General features: G+C 33.8%; 2 protein-coding genes across 2 annotated transcripts; both read right to left on the bottom strand.

Moving 5' to 3' along the window:
* Positions 1-14,871: 14,871 nt before the first annotated feature.
* Positions 14,872-20,057, bottom strand: LOC144549078 (putative disease resistance protein RGA1). Its single transcript, XM_078297829.1, has 4 exons — positions 16,946-20,057; positions 16,442-16,575; positions 15,572-15,654; positions 14,872-15,485 (listed from the first exon to the last, which is right to left on the bottom strand). Exons 1-2 carry the CDS (start codon positions 19,985-19,987, stop codon positions 16,462-16,464), a joined length of 3,156 nt encoding a protein of 1,051 aa, XP_078153955.1. The 5' UTR covers positions 19,988-20,057; the 3' UTR covers positions 14,872-15,485; positions 15,572-15,654; positions 16,442-16,461.
* A 49-nt stretch (positions 20,058-20,106) lies between these two features.
* Positions 20,107-22,322, bottom strand: LOC144548846 (uncharacterized). The gene is made up of 3 exons (XM_078297560.1): positions 21,998-22,322; positions 20,228-20,358; positions 20,107-20,115 (listed from the first exon to the last, which is right to left on the bottom strand). Exons 1-3 carry the CDS (start codon positions 22,296-22,298, stop codon positions 20,107-20,109), a joined length of 441 nt encoding a protein of 146 aa, XP_078153686.1. The 5' UTR covers positions 22,299-22,322.
* Between the last annotated feature and the right edge of the window lie 380 nt (positions 22,323-22,702).

Here is a 22,702-nt window from a genome sequence, read left to right as displayed (position 1 = left end):
ACCAGTTTTGCTGGTAAGAATTTGGAAGATATTTTTTTGGTCACAGAGACTGATGCTCTGATACCATGTTGAATTTATGCAATTTCTGAGGAGAGATTATTTTGAGAAAATAATTTTTTCATTCAATCTTTTTTTCTTTACACTGTTTCCATTCCTATATATATTACAAACATCTAAGCTACTGTTTTGTTACCGTTTGTACCTTGTACCTATGTACAGTATACCTATTTGTTGAATATATGCAAGGAGGCCCCTTTACTTCCTTGATTTAATCCTAGCCTTCTATTTCTAGATCTATGATGATTATCAATCTGAGATCCTAGATCCTATTTCCAATCTGAGATCCTAGATCCTATTTCTCAACACAAAGAAAGATATATATCTCACAAGGAAAAAAATAGCAATTCATATGGTCTGGCTGGTCTTAGCTTGGTACCGATAGACACAACTTAAGTTGGCCCGTTACATTAGGAATCAAGCATGCAATCAACATCTGACATCCAACAATTTCAATCCAAACCCAATTTTTCTTTTTCTAAATCCATCTTAAAAAAATTAATAAAAATTATTTATTTTTATAAATAATCTTCTTATTTCGATTAAATCAAATAAATTCCAATTTAATTTAATTTATTCGGTTCAATTTTAATTTAGCTAATAATTTTAAAAATTAAATACTTTTAATTTATCTATTTTATTCCGATTTTAACGGAACGCAGCAAAATAAGGTGACATCACGATTTCGGATCCAGAATATGCCTTAGTGCCACGTTGGTAATTTTATTATTATTTTTTTTAAAAACTAACCTTTCCATTTTTTATTTGAAAATCAGTCCTCAACCGGACTTTACTACTTGGTTTTAATTTATCTGTTGTATCTACTTTTGATTAATGTAAAATATGATATTAACTCAAAATTTATAAATTTTCTGATTATTCAATCAGTTTGGTAGTAATTCAGTCTTAAAATAACTTATTTACCTTATCAATTTGTTCAATAAAATACTATTTCTTTGAAAATGTTACATATTTCACTAAAAACACATCCGGACCTTTCGGATAAAATACTCATAGTAATTCGGACTATGTTTCAATCATGCATGTTAATATGAATTATTTTGTTAGTTTGAATTTTGATAATTAGTTTCAGTATAATAAACTACTTCAGACAAAGATAAAGTACGCATAATTTAACCATCATAACCAATAAGGTACACATAGTACTGAAATTAATCGATGAACTCAGGGGTCAGTTATTTATTTTCTTATTTATAATGTGTTTTAATTTCAAACTAATTTAAGACTTTTAAGCTATGACTTAGTAAATCAAATGTATATAGAATATTGTCCTAAAGTGATTAAAATTTTATTAAGTTTAAGGAAAACCTATGTGACCCTGAGATTTCATTAAGTTTATATATATGAGGGTTATATTGTGATATATACAACAAAGAATTGTTGTCAAATGTCAAAATATATTATTGTAGTTTCAGGGTATACTTTTATGATCTACACAATAAGCAAATAACTTGACTTATAACACTATGGTATCCTATAAACCAACTAACATAAGTATATCATCAATATAACAATATTATAGAGTTGTTGTGTTGCAATAATCTACATACGTGTACATTATCTTACCCACAAATTATTGTTGATACATACTAAACTTGTCCCGCAACATGACAAGTTTCATTTGGTATAATTTTAAAAAATAAAAATAAAATAAGACTGAAGAGTGCAAATAATTTACCCATGACTACATGAGTTAATGTTCTGGGCGAGTAAACTATAACAAGATCCAAAGTAGTTATGTGGGAAATAATTAAATAATACACTTTAAAAGAATATCAAGAATATAACAAGATCCAAAGTAGATTATTAAATAATTTGCCTGCAGTTCACATTCATATACTAAATGATAGATGCATCTTTCTTTCAAGCAAAAGCAGTTCACATTCATATACTAAATGATAGATGCATCTTTCTTTCAAGCAAAAGCAGTTCACATAGAAGAAACAAAACTAATTCAAAATAAAGTTAATATAAGATCGAAGAGGATTCAAGAAAACATTCATATATCAAGAAATGAAAAAATTAGCTACATAACCAGAAAAAATATTGCGACCGCTGTCAGTTCAGAAGAAAACCATATCAAGAAGATCTAAATTCAAGAACCATAAGCCGTGTCATTGGTCTCTTCAGCATGCTCAACCTCCTCGGGCTCCTCCTCCAGCACCTCCTCCCCGGGCACCTCCTCCGGAACCTCCCCTGCAGGACCTTCTAGGAACCTTCTTATACGTGCCACTATCGCCATAAAAATGAGCAGGAAGATGCTTCGAATCACGTAGGTTATGATTTCATCGGGTATTGCTCTTCCGGAAGCCCACGCCACGTAAACACCGGTGACCAGTATATTCACCATTGCCAAATCTAGTGCATGGTTTTCAGGGTTCAGAAACCCATTCCGCTGGCCAATAGCAATGGCATTATGTACAGCGTTTAGTACTATCTCCACCAGTTCCTCATCCATGATCGGCCTATATATCTTATTATAAATTAGAAGCTTTAGTTTAACGTAGTGCTGCTGTGTCAATGAGGAATGAGGAATGGATTGCCTTTAATGTAATACATCTATTTATTGTGTTGTGGCGAGAAGAGTCCGCTTAATTTGGAAGAGCGGTTTGAAGTGGAAGAAAATGGGCTGGAAATTAAGATGGGCCCAAACTCAATGGGCTGAGTATGTAAATTAACAACCCTGTTGCCTTTTGTGCTCAATTAATTCGAATATGCATTTTAATGGTTCTACTGTCATGTAATTCACTAATTTGAACATTAGGTAATGCTACTGGTTCATCTAATTGTACTATTAAGCTACCACAAAAAAAACATGATTTTTACACGAGGGTTTTACAAAACTATTTGCATCATAGTTGTTATCTTTTAATATTTCTAGTAATCAATATCGGGGATGATTGGAAGTAAACTTATAGTTTATAAAAAAATTAGGGTGTGATGTGCACATCAAAATATTTTTTGAGCGGTACTCTAAAATTTATTGGATTGACTTCAAACGAGACAAATTTAAACCATTGAAACCAATCTACTTCACGAGTGAGTATGTACATGAATTTTTTTTCAAATTTTCGAATTCATTTGATACAAAGTAAAGTAGCGAAAATTGATGAAAAATGAATGCATTAAAATAACTTTTAATTGAAACCTCATTTTGGTGCATTCATTTTTCATCAACTTTGACCGCTTGATTTTGGACAAAATGAATTCGAAAATTTCAAAACTTTGCATGTGCGCGCATTACTTGTGAAGTAGATCGGTTTCAACGGTGTGAATTTGTCTCGTTTGAAATTAATCTGATATATTTTGAAGGTATGCTTACCAAACCTTTATAGCACTTACTTACAAAAAGATGAGTACTATACAAATTGGCTGTAAATATCATGATCACAATTAATTATAATATAATTTAACTATCTAATTGTAAGTAAATATTAGGTGCCTAATATTTTCTTTACTCGTATCATTTTAACAATTTTCACAAAAACATGACTGATTAGTTCAATATAGAGTTTGTATTTCATGATTTATATGATCTAAATATATTTTGATATAAATTAATGCTATTAGTAATTTGACATCTGGTTTATATACAGATGAGACGTAATCCAATCTGATACTTATAGTAATTAGTTACAAGACTTAAACATAGCGATCAATATCAACGACCGGAGTTGTCATCAGTCACTGAAAATGTTTTTTCTACAGAAAAAAAGGATAGACTTTTGGTGATCAGACCACCAAAAATATTAGTCACCGTATCAGCGATTGGCGATAACAATGGACGCATAAAATTTTGGTAAAAGAATAAAGCACACGCCTGTCCCATTCATCCCGTCTTTCTCCTCTTCATATGTAACATCTAGTAATTTTTACAATTTTTTTTAAAAAGACATTGGACTTGTGTATAATATTGGATAAATTAAAGGTTGAAATTGTAAATATTAAAAATTTAACAAAAAGGAAATAACCCAACGTGATCAAGTAACCTCGCGGCCTCCATGCATTCCTCCTTGATTCCTTTTGCGTGGCACAGATGCCACTTCATATATACCTTCTTAAAATCCATATGAATCTTTCTAAATCAGTCTCTAAACAAAAAAGCGAAAAATAAAAGAGAAAAGAGAAAGAAATTGGAAAAGAATGGAAATAAATATTTTGAATTTTTTCGATTGGAATCTAACTACGTCGTGTTGATTCTGAATAGTTATTGCAACTTGAATTGAATTTCTTCATCAATCGCTATTCAGTAACCAGATTTATTTATAATCTAAGTTTTTAATTTGTATGGTTGATTGGATATTGAACGAAGAAGAAAAAAAACCTCTAAAAACGTGTACGGTCATCTTTGAGTGGTCCACATAGGTTTTTATGGCACGGGTACGTTTTGGGAGATTTAGTGGGAGACAATTATTTACGTAAAAATTGTACATGTCATTGATATAAATACTTTCAAGTATAGATATATCTACTTATGTGCATAGATATAAATATTTTAGAAAAAAAATTCAATGTTACATTTTGCAGTCCCCACAAACAATTATGACAGTAAGATACAAGTACAATGCAGGTACTCATATCATATCTAATTCCGAAATTGTAATATGTATTCAATAACTAGTAATAAATAAATGAGGAAGCTTCAAATGCCTCCATATTTTTGTGCCTCCATCATGTCTCCATCTCTCTCCATCATTTTTAAAGTTCAAACAGTCGATCTGAACTGCTCAACCTAATCTCTATACTAAAATATGTTTGGAGACCAATTTTTATATTTTTAGGAATTTTTTTACTATTTTCTTAGATAGGTATAAAATCAGTAAATCTGAACCATCTAAAAACAATATTTTTTTACCTATCTAAAAAAATAGTAAAAAGTTCCTAAAAATATAAAATTTGGTCTCCAAACATATTTTAGTATGGAGATTAGGTTGAGCGGTTCAGATCGACTGTTTAAACTTTGAAAATGATGGAGAGAGATGGAAGCATCATGGAGGCACAAAAACATGGAGACATTTGAACTCTCCTCTAAATAAATTAAATAAAGTGTGTGTGTCTATATATATATATATATATAGAATTGGCCAATGTGGTAACCATGCCACGCGGCCCCCAGGCAAAGGGTTTAAAATCTCCTCCTGTTTTTCCTGTAAGCCTTTTAAGGCATTTCTCATTTATTTTGGATGAGATGAAAGTTAAAGTAAACAAAGGAAATAACGAGGAAGCGGAAACATAAAAATGAAGAATAATTATATTGATCCCCTCACCCCTGTCTCCCCATTTAACCCCGCACTCTCTCTCTCCAAATTAACTTCCTAAACTGTCTTTTATCCCCGCATTAATTCCTCTAAGAATTTTCATTTATCCCCGCATTAATTACTGTCCTTTAATAACAATTCCCGCATTAATTATACTGTCCTCTAATAACATTCCCCGCATTAATTATACTATCCTTTAATAACAATTCCCGCTAATAAATATTTATCTATTTATTGATGTTCAAGAAAGTATTTATCATTGTTTTGACAAGTATTTATCCTTATGTCTTAGAAGTATTTATCATTGTCCCTGACATGATAATACTTTGATTTGATTAAACATTACTTATTGATAAGTTCAAAAACAAAGTTCAAGAAAGTATTTATCGTTGTTCTGACAAGTATTTATCATTATATATGAGAAGTATTTATCATTGTCACAGATGTTTTACTGTAAGTTGCAATTATGTCTGAGAAGTATTTATCCATGTAACATAAAATATTTATTCATGTAACATAAAGTATTTATCATTATGTTTGAGAAATATTTATAATTGATATTTTACTGAAAGTTGCAATTATGCCTGATAAGTATTTATCCATGTAACATATAGTATTTATCAATGTATCATAAAATATTTATCCTTATGTCTGAGAAGTATTTATCATTCATATTGTACTGAAAGTTGCAATTATGTCTGATAAGTTTTTATCCATGTAACATAAAGTATTTATCAATGTATCATAAATTATTTTTATCCTTATGTCTGAGAAGTATTTATCATTGGGTGAGGGGATAATTTATTTAATGGTCCCCAGTTGTGCAGGGACAATCCAGAAAAAAAAGGAAAATTTGTGCGGGGATAAATGACAAGTATTTATGAGGGGATTGTTTATTTAATGGTCCCCAGTTGTGTGGGGATGATTAAAATAAAATGAAATTTTGTACGGGGACAACTAATGGATTGATTTATTCTTTCCTAAATAGAGATCATTGCATAGGGATTAACACTTTGCAAATTCACGATAAATACTTTGATGCTTCAAGTTAAATACTAACAGTTTCTGCGGAGTATTAATTATTGAGCGGTCCCCCATGATATTTTTGGCAGTTTGTGCGGGATTTTTTGCGGGGATAGACCTGCGGGGATTGTTATCAGGATCCAAAAATGAAAGAGTAGAAGAAATAGAGAGCCAAATTCGGTAGAAGAAGTGAAACTCAAGTTCAGCGGAGAAAATGTTCTTCTTTTTGTACCTTGATAGTTTATCAAGTGTTATTATTATAACATGAGGAGGGTTCAAATGCCTCCATGTTTTTGTGCCTCTATCATGCCTCCATCTCTCTCTATCATTTTCAAAGTTCAAACAGTCGATCCGAACCGCTCAACCTAACCTCCATACTAAAATATGTTTGGAGACCAAATTTTATATTTTTAGGATTTTTTGTACTATTTTCTTAGATAGGTACAAAATCAGTAAATCTGAACCATCGAAAAACAGTATTGTTTTACCTATCTAAAAAAATAGTAAAAAAATTTCTAAAAATATAAAATTTGGTCTCCAAAACATATTTTAGCATGGAGGTTAAGTTGAGCGGTTCAGATTGACTGTTTGAACTTTGAAAATGATGCAGAGAGATGGAGGCACAAAAACATGGAGGCATTTGAACCCTCCTCTTATAACATACGGTAAGATAATAAAAAAACTACAGGACTACAAAAACTACAACATCTAAAAAAATTCAAAAAATTCATTATTCCGCTCTCCATAAAAACCAGCATCCCGCTCGGAAAATGACTCCCCATGATTGTTTATTTGCCTGTGTATTGCACTTCCAGCGGAGAAAAAGCTCAAGAGGATTTTAGATGATATTTTCGAGAGTAGCTGATCGCCAGCAACTTTTCACTTTATCAATTCACATTATCAGAAGAAGGAACTTGTTTGATATTTTATTTTTAAGAATTAAATTGTTATGCATTTTCAAGTTGAACTATTATTTGTTGAATTATTTGAGATGAATTATGTGCATAACTCAATAAAATTATAACTGAATTAGTGTGATACTATCACTACTACAAAAAATATTTTTACCATCGGATGTGCTTTTGCACAGATGGTGTACGTCAGGAATGACAGCTCTGTAATTACTTTGAACTTTTTACCATCTGTTCGGTAAAAACAACAGTTGGTATTTTATGAACAGTTAGTATTGAGCGAGTCTTCAACATCGGTTTGGCTTAACGGCCGATGGCATTAAGGGGGCTACTTTTACCATCCGTTGTGCACATTATCCGTTGGTGATAGTACAAAGTAATAACAACTCGTTACCATATTAAACAGATGGCATATTCTCACGGGCAATGCTTCGTAAATAATTAGAACCTCGGATTTAGTATGCACTATCTGCTCCACATGTTAAACCGAAGGTGATGCTGTTATATTATGTATATTCTAATAAATCCTAGGTCGATCGATTTATCTCCCCAGAGCCTTATACGGATGATTTAGATTTAGGGAGCCATTTAAAATTAATAAGTTTTAAATATGTTTACATGAATATTAAAGTAAATCAAACAACAAAGTTCAGCTTTGGATGAGATCATGTACAAAGCACTTTGAACAAAACTACATATGCTTAGTATTCTCTAGCAAGCTAAATTTGGTGAGCCAATTGATGTAATATATGCTTTACCAATTGATGTGTGTGTGTGTGTGTGTATTGATTTTTATTGTTTGGAATTATGGCATGTAATAAATGATAAATTTAGGAATGCTAAAACTCCAATAATAGCTAGGTTAGCATGGGCTGAAATTGCTATATCTGTGCTATCAGTCGGTAGAAAGTTCCAAATAATTACATTACCATCCCTAGTTACATACACCATCGGTGTTAACTCTAAGAAAAAAAATATAAAAATCTTGTCATCCATCAATATGCACATATAATTAATGTATGTCAGACTTTTGAAATATAATTTGTATGCAAATTATTTATGAACTTTTTACAAATGGAACCTCACAAGTGACGTGCATTCGCTGTCTCAATTTCAATTATCGTTAGTGTAATTTGATTTCTTAGCGTTTATTTAATTCCAATTTTTCATATTAATTTTACGTGCTTTTTGACATACACACAATTCCAAGTTTGTTCAATTCAAGCAACAAACACATGTAATTTAGAACTTGGATTGAAGGTTAATTATGAGCTATAGGCATATATGTAGGTCACAATTAATAATATTCTAAGGTTAAGAGTTGGTCAAATATGAATTATGCAATCAAACTTATAGACATAATTATCTTTCTGATCCAATGAAGTCCTCAGTTATGTTCTATTGGAATTCTATTACCGGACATGCCGGTGTCAGTAATATTAGGCTGATTTAATTTACAATTTAAAACATTTTAAGTGAGTTATAAACGTCACATTTCTCAAGATATTTTTAGAATAAAGCATTGCCAGGTCCAATATAGAAGCAAATAAATGTACACACACACACACACATAAAAGAAATAGACAAGTTAAAAACAGTATTGCATATATATTAGGAATACATAACAATTGAAAATTAAAACTTCATATAAAAGAAATTTAAATAAAAGTAAATAATAAATTTAGAAATATAAAAACAGACACTCCGTGTTTGGCATTTAAAATTGTCTTTTATTAATTATATATAACTATTTTTATGTATGTATTATGGCTTTATATGAAATCCATCCTAGAAAAACCTTACCTATAAATTCCACCATTTGTCTCGCAGTTTTCATTGAGCCAATTTCATAAAGCATTTTACATTGCTACAGACAACAAAAAGAGACGGAACAGAGTGAGATGGAAGTAGCCGTGATGGATCGATTTTTAATAAAATGTATGATGTTCGCCGCCATGATGTTAATGGCCATCGGAAGTGTTCCAGGCCCAATGTCGTTGATGATGTTAGATGTAGCTATCACCATGTTTGTTTTTGGCACCTTCGTCTATTTTTGTGCTTGTTTTCGGCCACTTTTTATACAGCCATATCCACCAGCCCAAATGTCATTGACGATGTCAAAGGTAGCAATCACCGTGCTTGTTTCTGGCTACTTACTCTATCACCTTTGTTGTTGTCGGGCACTTCTTCAGAAATAATTCTGACTGGTTTCTTCTATAGGAGTATGATGCTACTATTATCATTGGCCATAGTAGTTTTGCTTATAAGAATCGTGAATGGTTTTACATTTTATGTTTTCATGTGTACGCGCGTTGGAATTATAAAATTTGTAATGTGTTGTTAGTTGAACATTAATTGACATATATACATAGAGGAGGGCTCAAATGCTCCGTTGCTTCATATCTCAATCGTACCCCAACATTTTCATCTTCAATTTTAAAGTTTAAACAGACCATCTGATGTGTTCAATATGATATCCACATTAAATATGATTGGAGACCAAATACTATATTTTTTGAAATTTTTTTGCTATTTGTTGAGAAATTAGAATATTAGCCTCAGAATATTCATCATAGGCATAGTTAGGCAACATATCAGCTAGCATCCAAATATGGTACCTAGCTTGATATCTGTAATTATGATATAATTAGGGTGTAATTAGGCAACAGATCCCGCTATTGTAAAATAGGAATGAGCCCAACGGCTAGTAGGAATACATAGCAATTTTAGGCTATAAATATACATGTACAGACTATGTAAATCACACAACAAATCAATAAGAACAATTTTTCATCATTTCTCTCATTTCTCTAAATTTCAACATGGTATCAGAGCAGGATAAGTCCTGACTCAAGAGAAGCAAACAAGGAGGAGGCGCTCAGAACTTAGCAACAGTATCCTCAACCGATTACTCGACGAGCCACTCATGTTTTTGTTCTTCATCATCGAGCCGATTCATACACAGAAACCAAAAAATTTCAGTTTTTTTTCCAGGTTCTCAATTTCCTTAGAATCTTACCAGAAAAATCCCTAAAATCCCTTCTTCCACCAACAAAAAAATCAGATCTTTTTTAAATTCATACCACAAATATGTCCCAATCTGATAACGCTAAACTCACAAATATCATCCTCAATGGGAACAAAAATTACATCCCTTGGGCCAGATCAGTCACTATCGGTCTTGGTGGCAAAGGAAAATTAAACTTTGTCACTGGAATCAAACAAAAACCCAAACCAGAAAAAGCCCGGGCAACTCGAGAAGAGACAGCACAGGTAGAAGAATGGGAGACCACCGATCTAATGATCATGACATGGCTGCTCAGCACAATGGAACCCCAGATTTCAAACGTACTCATGTACTCCAGTTCATCAAAGGAGATTTGGGACAAAGCCAAGAGAAGGTATGGCCAACAGAAAATTTTTGCTAATATCTTTAGCCTTAAACAAGAGCTTGCCCAGATTAAACAGAGTAACAAAAGCAATAACGAACTAGTGACTGAAATCTTGTCAAAATGGGAAGAACTCAATGTCTATCTCCCACCAACAACAGACCCAATTGAAACCCAAAAAAGGTCCGAACAAGACTTAATTATCACATACCTGGGGGCTCTCGATCCAAGCTATGAAACAATCAGGTCTCAAGTCTTGGCATCAGCCGAAATGCCAAGTTTTGATGATGTAGTAGCAAGAATCGAGCACGAGCAATCACGAAGGGCCCTCATGAACCCTCAACAGTCAGCCGAGTCAGAAAACAAGGCGTTCAGGGCACAATACCCAAACCCTAATCCGAGAGATCCGGCCAAGGTGACGAGAGGGACCACAACAGCCGAGTGGTGCGACCACTGCAAAAGCGCAGGGCATTGCCGAGACGGCTGCTGGGTGCTCCATCCTCACCTCCGGCCGAATCGCAACAAAGGAGAGAAGGGGAAGTGGGGCAGTGGACATAAAGGGGGCAAGTTCGCTAATTTTGGCGGAACAAATGGGAACGAATTAAGTCTGGCTCTAGTCGAACCGACTCCAACTGTCTCAACCGATCCCTCAGGATCTTGTGTTGCATCAACCGCGCAGCTGACTCAATTGCTCAATCAATTAAATGGTCTGTTGCAGCAACAGACATCAGATTTAGTACTATATGATCCTAATTTAATTTGTCCCAACATTAGTAATTCGAAATTTGCAAATGTATGTCATAATCCAAGTAAATGGATTATTGACTCCGGTGCTGCCGACCATATGACATGGGATCAAAATAAATTAGAAAATATTAAACAACTTAAGGAACCACAACATGTAATTATTGCAAATGGAGATAAAGTCTAAATTGGTGGAACCGGTAATACAATATTTTTTACAAAAGATGTAGAAAATATTTTATACTTACCTAATTTTAATTCAAATCTATTATCAATTAGCAAAATTACCCAAGATTTGAATTGTGATGTAATATTCTCATCAAATAAAGTGACATTTCAGGACCGAGAATCAGGGAAGAAGATTGGTGAGGGTTATTTACAAAATGGTCTTTATTATCTTGAAGAAACTACCAATAAGTGTCTTGTGTCACTAGGTTCAATAGATCGTGACAAATTATTGCATTGGAGATTTGGACATCCGTCCGACCAAGTTTTAAATAAACTTTTTTGTTATAATTTAGACTCAAGTAGCTGTGATGTTTGTAAAAGTACTTAAGAGTTAAAACAACTTAAATTTAGGATTTAAATTCTTGTAGATACATGTTTAAAAGCTTGCGAGTAGCATTCTAAAATATTATAAACAGAGATTTTAAAATATGAATATGAGTGGTGGAAATGAAAATTAATTAGACATTAAATACTTGGGAACGCGCTTGGGAATTTATTTGGAAGACCACACACATTCTCTTCACCTTATTCTGTCTATAAGATTTAAGTTGGTACAAATATAGTAAATTACAGCACATAATAAATCCAGTAGTAAATAAAACATGCACAAAAACTAAGAATAAATTAAATAAAGCCGCATGGCACATCTCCACCCAATTACTCTAGTGAGTTTGTGCCACCTCTCGTTCTCATGCATCCCCACAATTTAGCGACTTTGCAAGTACGCACGCATCAGACAACACTGACCATTTACCTTCCTCATACAACCCTTTGTCTAGATCCAATAATGCTTCTCTTGCCTCTTCTTCTGTAAGCCCACTCCTATATTTTCGTGATAGAAATTTTTGACAGCAGCACAGGTGTCCTGAAATCTTATTTTACCAATTCCATCTGGCATCATCAACGGTTGCATTATTAAAAGGTACACCATCTAGTTTGAAATTATCAAACTTATTTCACGGATTTTGTGATTCCTTTCATTCCTAGCACCATCGGCGTGGAGATTTTCATTCGTAGCACCATGGGCATGGAAGCAGACATCCGTGACAATGTGCCATAATAGAATACAATAGTCAAAATATTCATGACCATCCACTTTCCATCGAGAATTTTCAAAATTACGGTACAGTAATGCCCAATATAATATATCTTCTAACTCTCTTGTTACAGGAACAGAGTGAATGAAAGTCAACTTATCCCATAACCTTTTCACCTTAACAGCCAAAATCCGTGCAATAATGGTATTTGTATCTCTCAGGGAAAACTCAACAATCTGTATTGACCCATTGAATTTGACCACCGGGGCTTGCTCTCGGAGAGAAAACATGACATTACTTTGGCAATTATAACTGCCAGATTCTTTAGTAGACTGTATTCCTTTTGTTCAAGTGCGACTATCATCCAATCATAGAATATATGATTAGTAGAAGGGAAATAAATTCCATGAATAGAGTAGAACCAAATAAAAAATAAGATATTATGATGTCTGCTTTTGCGTAACCTCTTTTCTCGCTCTTAAGAAAGAGTACAAAAGCAGAGAGGATCATCCCAACAGAGACAAATCACCAGAGAAAACCACGCGGACCATTGATAAGGATAGCCAGAGAAAACCAAGCGGTAAAAAAAAATAATAAAAATTGAATATATAAAACAACTTATAAATAAATTTATAAAAAATTTATTTCTTTGATTGCTTGACCTTGTAGCAAATAAATTCGAAACTTTAAAAATTTTGCATGTACATGGATCACTCATGAAGTAGATGGATTTCAACGGTTTGGATTCGGCGTTTGAGATCAATCCGATATACTTTTTGAGTTGTGCTCACCAAACTCTATTGATGAGCACATCACACCATAGCTTTCCTCTATAAAATTAGACTTTTATAATATGTTCATTTGAGCTAAATTTGTTTTTAAAATGTTTGTTTTATTTCTATGAGCAAAACAAAGTGTAATAATGAATAGATTTTACAATCTCTAGTCGATAATATTTCAAATAAAATTATATAACGAATGAACATTATTGATTCTGTATTAAATATTTTCTTCCCAAACAAATAAATATGACATGGTTATCTTGACTATAATTTCATGTGGATTTTAGTGTATAATGTGCTCCTTATATTATATATGTAAACATTATATTGTCTGAAACTGATTGGAACGTCGACCTCTTTGATGAATCTGAGAGTAGAATTAACAGTGCTTTGTCATAGTTGACGGTGAGTCGGTGACTTGTAATCTCTAATTTCCAATGCAGGAAGCCATGCATCTTTCTAATTTGTTCATCTTCTTGCCTAAACACTAAGGAGCCCATCTCCGATACTCAATTTGGGCCTAAGCCCATTAATGGTCCCTTACAACCTACCCGTTTATTTACCCGGAATCATTCTCAGTTAAAATACCAGTAAAACACATACTGAAGTAGGATATCAATTCTAATTTTGAAGGAGTATATATATCAATTATTTACCCCTTAATTTTTCATTAATGAATTTGATAAGATACTACGTACCTTTAAGAAGCCCGGCTAGAATTCTATATAAGCTTTTATATTGTAATTCTTCCTATTCATGTAAGAAAATTGGAAAATGTACAAACAATTAAGATACTAATTAACCGTTTGTGTTAATCTTCTCGTCTAAGCACACAGGGCTAACTGTTGTTTCTTTTCTTCTGGGCTGTAATATGTACTTCTTGTTCGGTATGAAAAAAGTTTGATCGATTTTACTTGAATAAAAAAAGAACTCCAGAATGCAAATTACTTTAATATGGGACCTTTGACATGCAAAGAATATTTATTTGAAGTAATTGTTAATTAAGCAAAATTTTAAGTATCATTTATAGTATCATTGCATTTGATATCAGAGTCCTAATCATTAAATCTCCTTTCGCACTCAAAGGCATGTCAGGTGCCCCCTCCCCTGACATACGTTGTGATTTTTTAGAAGAGTTGTAAACTATGTTGTGTGCAATCCAAATAATTGTAAGATTATGCTTCCCCAAGGTATTTCCAGGCTTCATGCTATTTCACAATGAGATGGAACATCTTTAATTAGTATGGTAAAGTGCATGCAGTGATATTTGGTATAAGGCTCATTTCTCAAATTTTGTATGCATGAGCCCCAATCTTTGTAATGGTTAGTGTTTGCATAAGTAACAGGTACTGTTAAGTTTGGTAACATTTTGTTCAAAAGGAGAAAAAATTACAAAGACAAAAAAAAGATGTTTGCTAGCAAGTACATTTTTGTACAATATCATAAGCTGCTTTGATCTATAATCCTGCCATTGCAGTAAAGTTCGGATATGAACAACTCATGCTAGTCAAAGCTTACTAACTAATACTCGTACCTGCCTATGAAGTGAAGCCCACCTCATTCCTGAACCTTGCCATCTTAGTGTTTTTTTTTTCTAATAAAAATGCTTTTGTAGCCCGTTCCTTTCAACTGAAACAGAGAGCCATTAACTTACATCAGAGCCTAGTACTAGCTATTAGCCTTTATATAGCTGTTCTATCACCCACTGTGATCTATGTCGATTAACAATGAACAAAACATCAACTACTAACCCAAAGTTAAGTACCCAAAAGGCTACCAACAGAACCCGCAGAAATCTATATTCTATTGAGCACAAAGGAGTTAACGCAATAACAACTGTGCTATATATAGGGTAGGATCATTTCTATAGTTAACAAAAATGTGAGATGTGATTATCTCCTCCATCAAACGTGACCAATATTAGTACCCCCATTTGGGTATCACTGGGGTTCCAAGATCGATCTTAGTGGTATAGCATCTAAGGTTTCTAGAATCCATTGTTCTGCAGCTTCTCTAATCTTCTTCTTCACAGTTCCTGTCCAATATGTACCCAAAAATATTATTAGTAGATTGATGATTCTAGGCTTCTAGATGATTTCACATTCACTGAATTAAAACAACCTTGATTTATGTGCTTCCAAAGTGACCAACACATTGCACTGAGCGCTAGCAAAAACACTGTTTTTTTTGTGTGTCTCTGGCAGCTGTAAATCAAAATCAAATATATTACTACATGATTTCCAGTAAATGTAATAATCTTGGCATGTCCCCAACCAGAACCATATCTATTGTGGTAAATAACAATTTCGAAACAAATGAGAAGTTGTTTCTATTTGTGAACAAAACTGAAATTTCAAACTTCCCAGCCCATCCTTTTTTGTCAAATTAGCCTTTGTTAGAACCATGTTTTTAATCACTAACCACAATTTTTTTTTTTGTCTAGATGGAATACGGAGTAACCACCAAACCATAGGATGTTGTGGCATAACTCCTCGGAAGTTAAGCATTTTATAAACTAATTCAACAGTAAATTTTCCTAGGTGTTCCTATTTCCATGCTGTTTTGTCTTGTAAATGAGTAAAAGAGATAGATCGAACAATTGGTAATATTTCTGCCCATACATGTAATGCTATACCTAAAAATTCTATTCTAAATCTAATACTACTTCCTTGAGAATTGACCACATCACCCAACAAAATATTTTTATTAATGCACAATTAATATAAATGATGATATTTAGTAGCTAAAGTTCAGTTTTTATTACCACCCATTAGACTATGTATATTTTCTATTAATAAGTTCATGTTCTACTAGATTAAGCCTATTGATAAAAGCATTAAAATGTTTGCTAATTTGAATATCACAAGATGGCCCTGATCTCTCTCCTCTACTTCTAATAGCATTAAAATCCCACATAATATTCTCAAATCTTATTATTATTGCATTCAATTTTATCTAAGTCTTTCCACAAAGCTTGTTAGAGTGATCTACCTTCTGTCCCAGAGAAATTATCACTTCCAATGATTGTGTTCTTGTAGTACCCAGTTTCTATTGCATCTTAGCTGCTTTTCAACTGCATCCATCCCCTTCCGTATCATTTCCTCTGAGCTCAGTTCAAATTCAATCTAGTTTCATATATTATAACAAAATGAATTGTTAGATACCTAGCCAAGGACTTTGACTCTCGTAATGCACATCTTTACAAGCAACAAAAGAAGAAAAGAATGACCATTGACTAATGAAACAAAAAATACTAAACCATCCAGTACAGAATAAGGTTTGCTTGGCATATATGCCAAGTGCCAAAACATATCAAAATGAAAATTAATACCCATTTTCAAGCATAAATAATTGAAGTGCCTTGAATTTGTCAAACTTGCAAGTGTCAGCAGTAAGCAATAGTGGAAGTGTCAGCAGAAAGCAATAGTGGAATATTTAAAGTACTTGCATTGGAACTGTCAGCAGCAAGCAATAGTGGAATATTTAAAGTATTACCTCAACAGGAAGCCAGAAGACATTAACCTCTTTGATGTTTCTTAGTTTCAAGCATTCATTATATATCTCCGTATAGCTCTTTATTGGTAGTGCTTTAATGCGAGGGAACTTGATCCTCAGTTTCTTGATAGAAGGGAAAAGATCAAAAGGAAATGACAGAAGGTTTTTACAGCCCTTGATATTTACCAAGTTGACAGAGGTAAGGAGCTGCGGAGAAACTTCGAGTTCTTCAGTAAAATCAGAAAATTCCAATTCGAAAGTTTGAACAGAAGTAAGTTGCTTGCAGATAGGCAATGTTAAAAGGTCAAGAGAATCTCCTACGATTGTTGTTAGAGACAAGGAGAAGTATGGCTCAATCCTCTGTATTTCTTTTGATGCAGAGTCCCAAGCTGCAACAAAACCAGGGCATTCGCTAAAATGCAACCATTTCAGGTTGACCAAGGACTTTAGACCTTTCATTAAGTTCAATGTTTTACAGGATAATATTTCGAGGCTCTTCAAACAGACCAAATGCTCCCCAAATGTAAGAGAAGTGAGTGATTGGCACCCCTTTATAACCAAATTCTCTAAGGCCACAAAAGACTGCAAGTCCAAATATTCCAAACTGGAAATGTAGGATATATCTAGCACACGTAGAGATCTAAGCTCATGGAAAGCCAATAGGTCACCGACCTTACTGCTGGAAATCTGATCAAGGGTCAAACTCAACTTTTCACTTTCCATATCGTAGAACTCCCCACGGTAAAACATTGATTTAATAAATCCAGTTCTTTCAATTGATATAAGAGAAAATAGAGAACTGTATGGAAGAGGTGGTAGTTGAAAAATTAGTGGACAATCAACAATTATGAGTTTCTCTAGGTTAGGAAACCTCTCCAATAGCTCAGATGTAGCACATCCTGAGAGAGGATAATCCACTAATTTAGGGCAAAGACGAATTGTGAGACATTTGAGTTTTTTAAGGCAAAGATGGTCACTCCACACCCATTTTTCGAGATTTGTCATATCTATGATCGCCAATTGTTCCAAAGATGGAAATTTCATGCTTTGACGAGTGCCATAGCACCGAGATCCAATTTCCCTCACAGCCAATCCAGACAGCTCCAAATGCTTGAGAAACTCCATGTCCCCTATAGGTGGAAGCTGCTCCCAGGCTTTACAACGCTTTAGAGTTAGAGACTCGAGGAAAATGAGAGAGGGCTCCAACCATGTAGGAGAAGCCTTACCACCATAGCCATCCATATAAAGACATCTGAGGTTGGTGTTTGGCTTAAGGCCCTCCAGGACACTTTCGTTCTCTTGTTCGCCATGAATCCAATGTAAATACAATGCGTCAAGCTTGTCTTTCTTTGCGAGTCTAGCCTTGCTTGCCTCTTCCTTAGATTTTACGTTCTGAAGATTCCAAATGTGGAGTGATCCTCTAATCTCTTTAAGAGAGCCTAATTGTTCAATCTCAAAGCCTATCTTTTGTTGAACATCAAAATGATTCAGCTCTTGTAGAGAGATTAGTTTCCCTACATCCTGTATCTTAGCGTGTAACTTTCCTTCAACAATAAAATGCCTCAAGCTAACAAGGTCACTAAAATTATTTGGCAACTCTAAAATTTCCCCATCTTCAATTTCAAACACTTGTAGGTGATACAGCCTACATATTTCTCTTGGAAATGTAAGGGGAATGGCTTGTATAGGTTCGTTACGGATGAAATTATTATGTGACAGAGAAATTCTTAAACTTAATCTTAGATACCGGAGGCTCACAAAATTCTGAATTAAATTATGTTGCTGTATATTAAAACATAGATTTAATCTCACTGCACGGAGAAATTTTGTTTCTTTGAACAGGTCTGAAATACTTCGGAAAATACCTGAAGGCAACTCTTCCCAATTAATTAATAGTATCGTGCTTAGGTTATCTCCTTCTAAACACTCCAATGCCCTGACTATTGCTTCTTCATGTTCGGCCTTTCTTGTCATCCAACCATCAAAAATCAACAAATGACGAATGGTTGGAGGTATTTGTCTAGGTTCAGGATCATTAATGGTTAAACATTCTTTGGAGGCAACCATATGTGCCAAATCATGAATCAAGTCGTGAAAAGTATAATACACTAAATCATCTGTTGATTGTTTGGTTTGGAAGAACCCTCGGTTGAACAGATCGTTAAAGTAAGCACTCCCAATATCCTCCATCCTTTTACCTCCAGATCTTACATCGAGAAAACCTTGAGCCATCCACAGATATACCAACTCCTGACATGTAAAAGAGTGATCTTCTGGAAAAATAGCACAGTATGAGAAACACCTTTGAAGATGAAAAGGCATATACTCATAACTTAACCGGAGTGCGGGCATAATATCATTTGAACCACTTTGAGATTTCCACTCTTCGTTATCCCTAATTTCCATCCAATATCGCTCATCAAGTTTTTCTTTTAATAGAGCACTTACAGTTTTTGCTGCTAGTGGGTTACCCTTCAACTTATTGGCAATTTGTTGTCCAATATTTCTTAATCTCCAATTTCCTCCAAAGCATGGATCATTGAATATACAGGTACTAAAGAGTGATAAAAATGCATCCCCATCTAGACCCTGCAAAGAAATATCTCTTGCATTGACCATTTTAGCAACAGACTTGTTTCTAGTCGTCACTAAGATTATGCTCCCTTTTACCATGCAATAATTTAATGGAGCCACCATTAAGTCCCATTGGCTCTTATTTTTATCATACCACATGTCATCCAAAACAAGTAGGAATCTCTTGGATACCAATTCGTCCTTAAGTTTCTTTTGGAGCTCCTCGAGGTTAGTGATTTTGTCATATCTATTGGCACATGCACTTTCTAGCATCTCGCGTGTAAGTCTGACAATATCAAAATGAGTAGAAACACAAATCCAGGTTCTAATATCAAAATAGCTATGAACTTTTGGATCATTGAAAACTAGTCGAGCAAGGGTAGTCTTCCCCACGCCACCACTACCAACTATTGCTAGAACATGGACCTGACCAACCTTTGTAAATTCTTCATATGTTAATAGGTTCATTAGTTGCTCACGCTCTTGATCTCTCCCAAAAACTACTCTAGGTTCAGTGAGAAGTGAAGATGTTTGGGGTATGTTTGGTGCTTCAGTTTGACTTATTTCAGTTTTAGAGGCAAATATAACTAATGATTCTGTTTGCACAGACTTGCGGATGTTCTCCTGAGATTTCTGCATCTGCTCCGCTAACTCATTCATTTTTCGAGACAGATTAATTCTAGAAGAGAAGGTTTTGGGTTGTGGTACTTGTGGATATGGTACAAAGCGACGAGACATCCTCTTCAAAGGTGAAAGGATGGAACGGCATGCGAGCCGAAAGCCAGAAGAAGAGGATGCAGCTAATGATTTATTGATGCAGTTTAGTCTCTCCTGGGTACCTATTACTAAAATTGTATTAAACACAGAAATTTATTGAATCTTAACCTGTGATTATTTTTTGGTGAACAGAGTAATTCTAATGGCTTTAATAAATTTCTGATATGTTATAGCTAATTTTGTTTGAGCATGGTAATTCTAATAGCTTAATAAAAATTATGACAATTCACTGATTTAATCAAAATTAAAATGGTTAAATGAATTTGTAACAAAATGCTGAAGAATTGACTAATAAAAAGAACAACTTCATTACTGGTAACTTATTTTATAAAATTTCAGCATTTCAGTAGGAGTCCCTTCTCTCTACAAATTTTCAGAATCCCTTGGGGCTCTATTTGCATTTTTATTTGCTTTTAGTTTGAACGAAGAACTTTATTTATACTCTCCTAGAAACTCCTAATTTTTCACATTCATCTAATTACGATGTTTTCAATAAATATAACTCCTAATTCATCTAATTTATATTTAGTAATTAGCAAATGATTTTACATCATGTGTACCTATGAACTAATTCCTTTAGCCTGAAAAGAAGAAAAAAAATTTCCTTCTAATTAATATCTCACCCGTCTTGATTTAACACTCCTACACATATTTTTAAGTATTACTTTTTGCATAACATCTATCGTCCCTGTCTTGATTATTCTTTAAGAAACAATGGGCAATTTATTGATTTTAGATAAAAGAGATCTCTGCTGGGCTCGATTATTCTATCGACGCTATCTCGATTATCCTATCGTCCCTGTCTTGATTATTGCTTGGCTCGTAGGCTCACTCAATCAACCTAAATGTTATGGAGACCGTACTGGCTTGAACAAGTCCTTTTTTTGGGTTATTTAGTTCATTATATTCTCTTGTTTATATCATTCCATTTTATCTCTTATATTTTATTATTAGAAGTGAAAAATTGCATCATGAAAGAAACTAAAAGAAAGATGATTGCGGAGGGAGAAAGAAAGACTAACTAATTAAGAGGGCTTTTTTAAATCAATTGTATTTTTTTTTTAAATCAATTGTGTTTCATGGTACTTGGCGGTTTCTAAATCCATTGTGGTATTTTTTTAAGAAGGTAAATCCATAGTTACTTAGTCTAATTTTTTAATAAGTTCATAATTATTGATTGTTGATTATGGGTTTTTGACATGGGTGAGATTTAATATATAAGAAGATATATGCTTGATATAATTTAGCTAGATTGCAACCCTTATGCTTGGGAGAGAGACATGTTTACTGATGAAGACCAGATCACAGGGCTCAATACCAGTAGTGTTTGGTACTGGTACCAGAGGTTTGTTAATTCTAGATGATTAGGGTCCTTAGTGCATAATTTCATTTGGATTGTTGAGTTGAATATGAATGTGCTGGTTGTTGGACTTTTATTGTTTGCTTAGAGAAAGATTGTTCTGTAATACCTATGTAGGCTGCTTTCCTATTTGTGTTGCTACATGTTGGTACCAAATGGGTTTTACCTGTACTTAACTCTGTGTGATGGTTTCTATTTGGAATGGAAATTGGTGGGATTAATTCCGTCACTACTTTCAAAAAAAAAAAAAAAATAGCTAGATTTTGGTTTAATATATATATTTCATTTTAATCATTAAATGAGTATGTAAATATGTGAGAACAATAACTTTTCTCAGGTACCTCTTTGTTGAATCTCGTCCTCCAGCCGGTAGTAGTCCAATTCGTCAAGCAAGTTTTCAGCTCGATACGCGAGTTGCTGAAGATTATTAACCAGCTCCTTCAGTAAAATATTGTCGGTATGAAGGCGGCGGGCGCTTGTAAGCAGGGCACCAAGCTGAAGCAACTGCTCCTTGAGGGTTTCAAACTCGTTTCCAATGCCGATTCGCTTTGCCCATGCTTCAAGCAATGCAGTTACCGTCTTGTCGACCAGAGAACTCATCAGCGAGCCGACTGCCGCAATGGCCATATGCACAGGATCCATTCTACTCGGGTATCAAACAGGAGAATACAAGTATGAAGAAGTTCAATTGGGAGAGATGAGATCTATTTTCAAGAGAAACAAGATAAGAGCTGGATGCTGGGAAGAGATGAGAAAAAATCTAGTGCTCCGGGTTTTCTGTAACTATTCTCTGTGAAGCGGGTCGTGCTTTTAACTAAGACAAGCTATGTATTACAAGTTAAGCCAGCATAGTTGGAAAATATTCTTCAGAGTTTAAAATTCGTGATTCGAAAATAAATAGAGTATAATTTAGAAAGAATAAAATTTTTTTTGCAATACCAATTAGAAAGAATAAAAAAAATATCGACGATACAACATACAAAATTATACAAATCCATAAACCAAAAAACACAAATCTTGAGGGTAAAGACATAATTTTACAATCT

The sequence above is a fragment of the Carex rostrata genome, chromosome 34 (genome assembly GCF_964058835.1).
Source record: "Carex rostrata chromosome 34, lpCarRost1.2, whole genome shotgun sequence".
NCBI classification, from domain to species: Eukaryota; Viridiplantae; Streptophyta; class Magnoliopsida; order Poales; family Cyperaceae; genus Carex; species Carex rostrata.
Note: the sequence above shows the minus strand (reverse complement) of the source record. Positions and strands in the feature narration are given on the sequence as shown.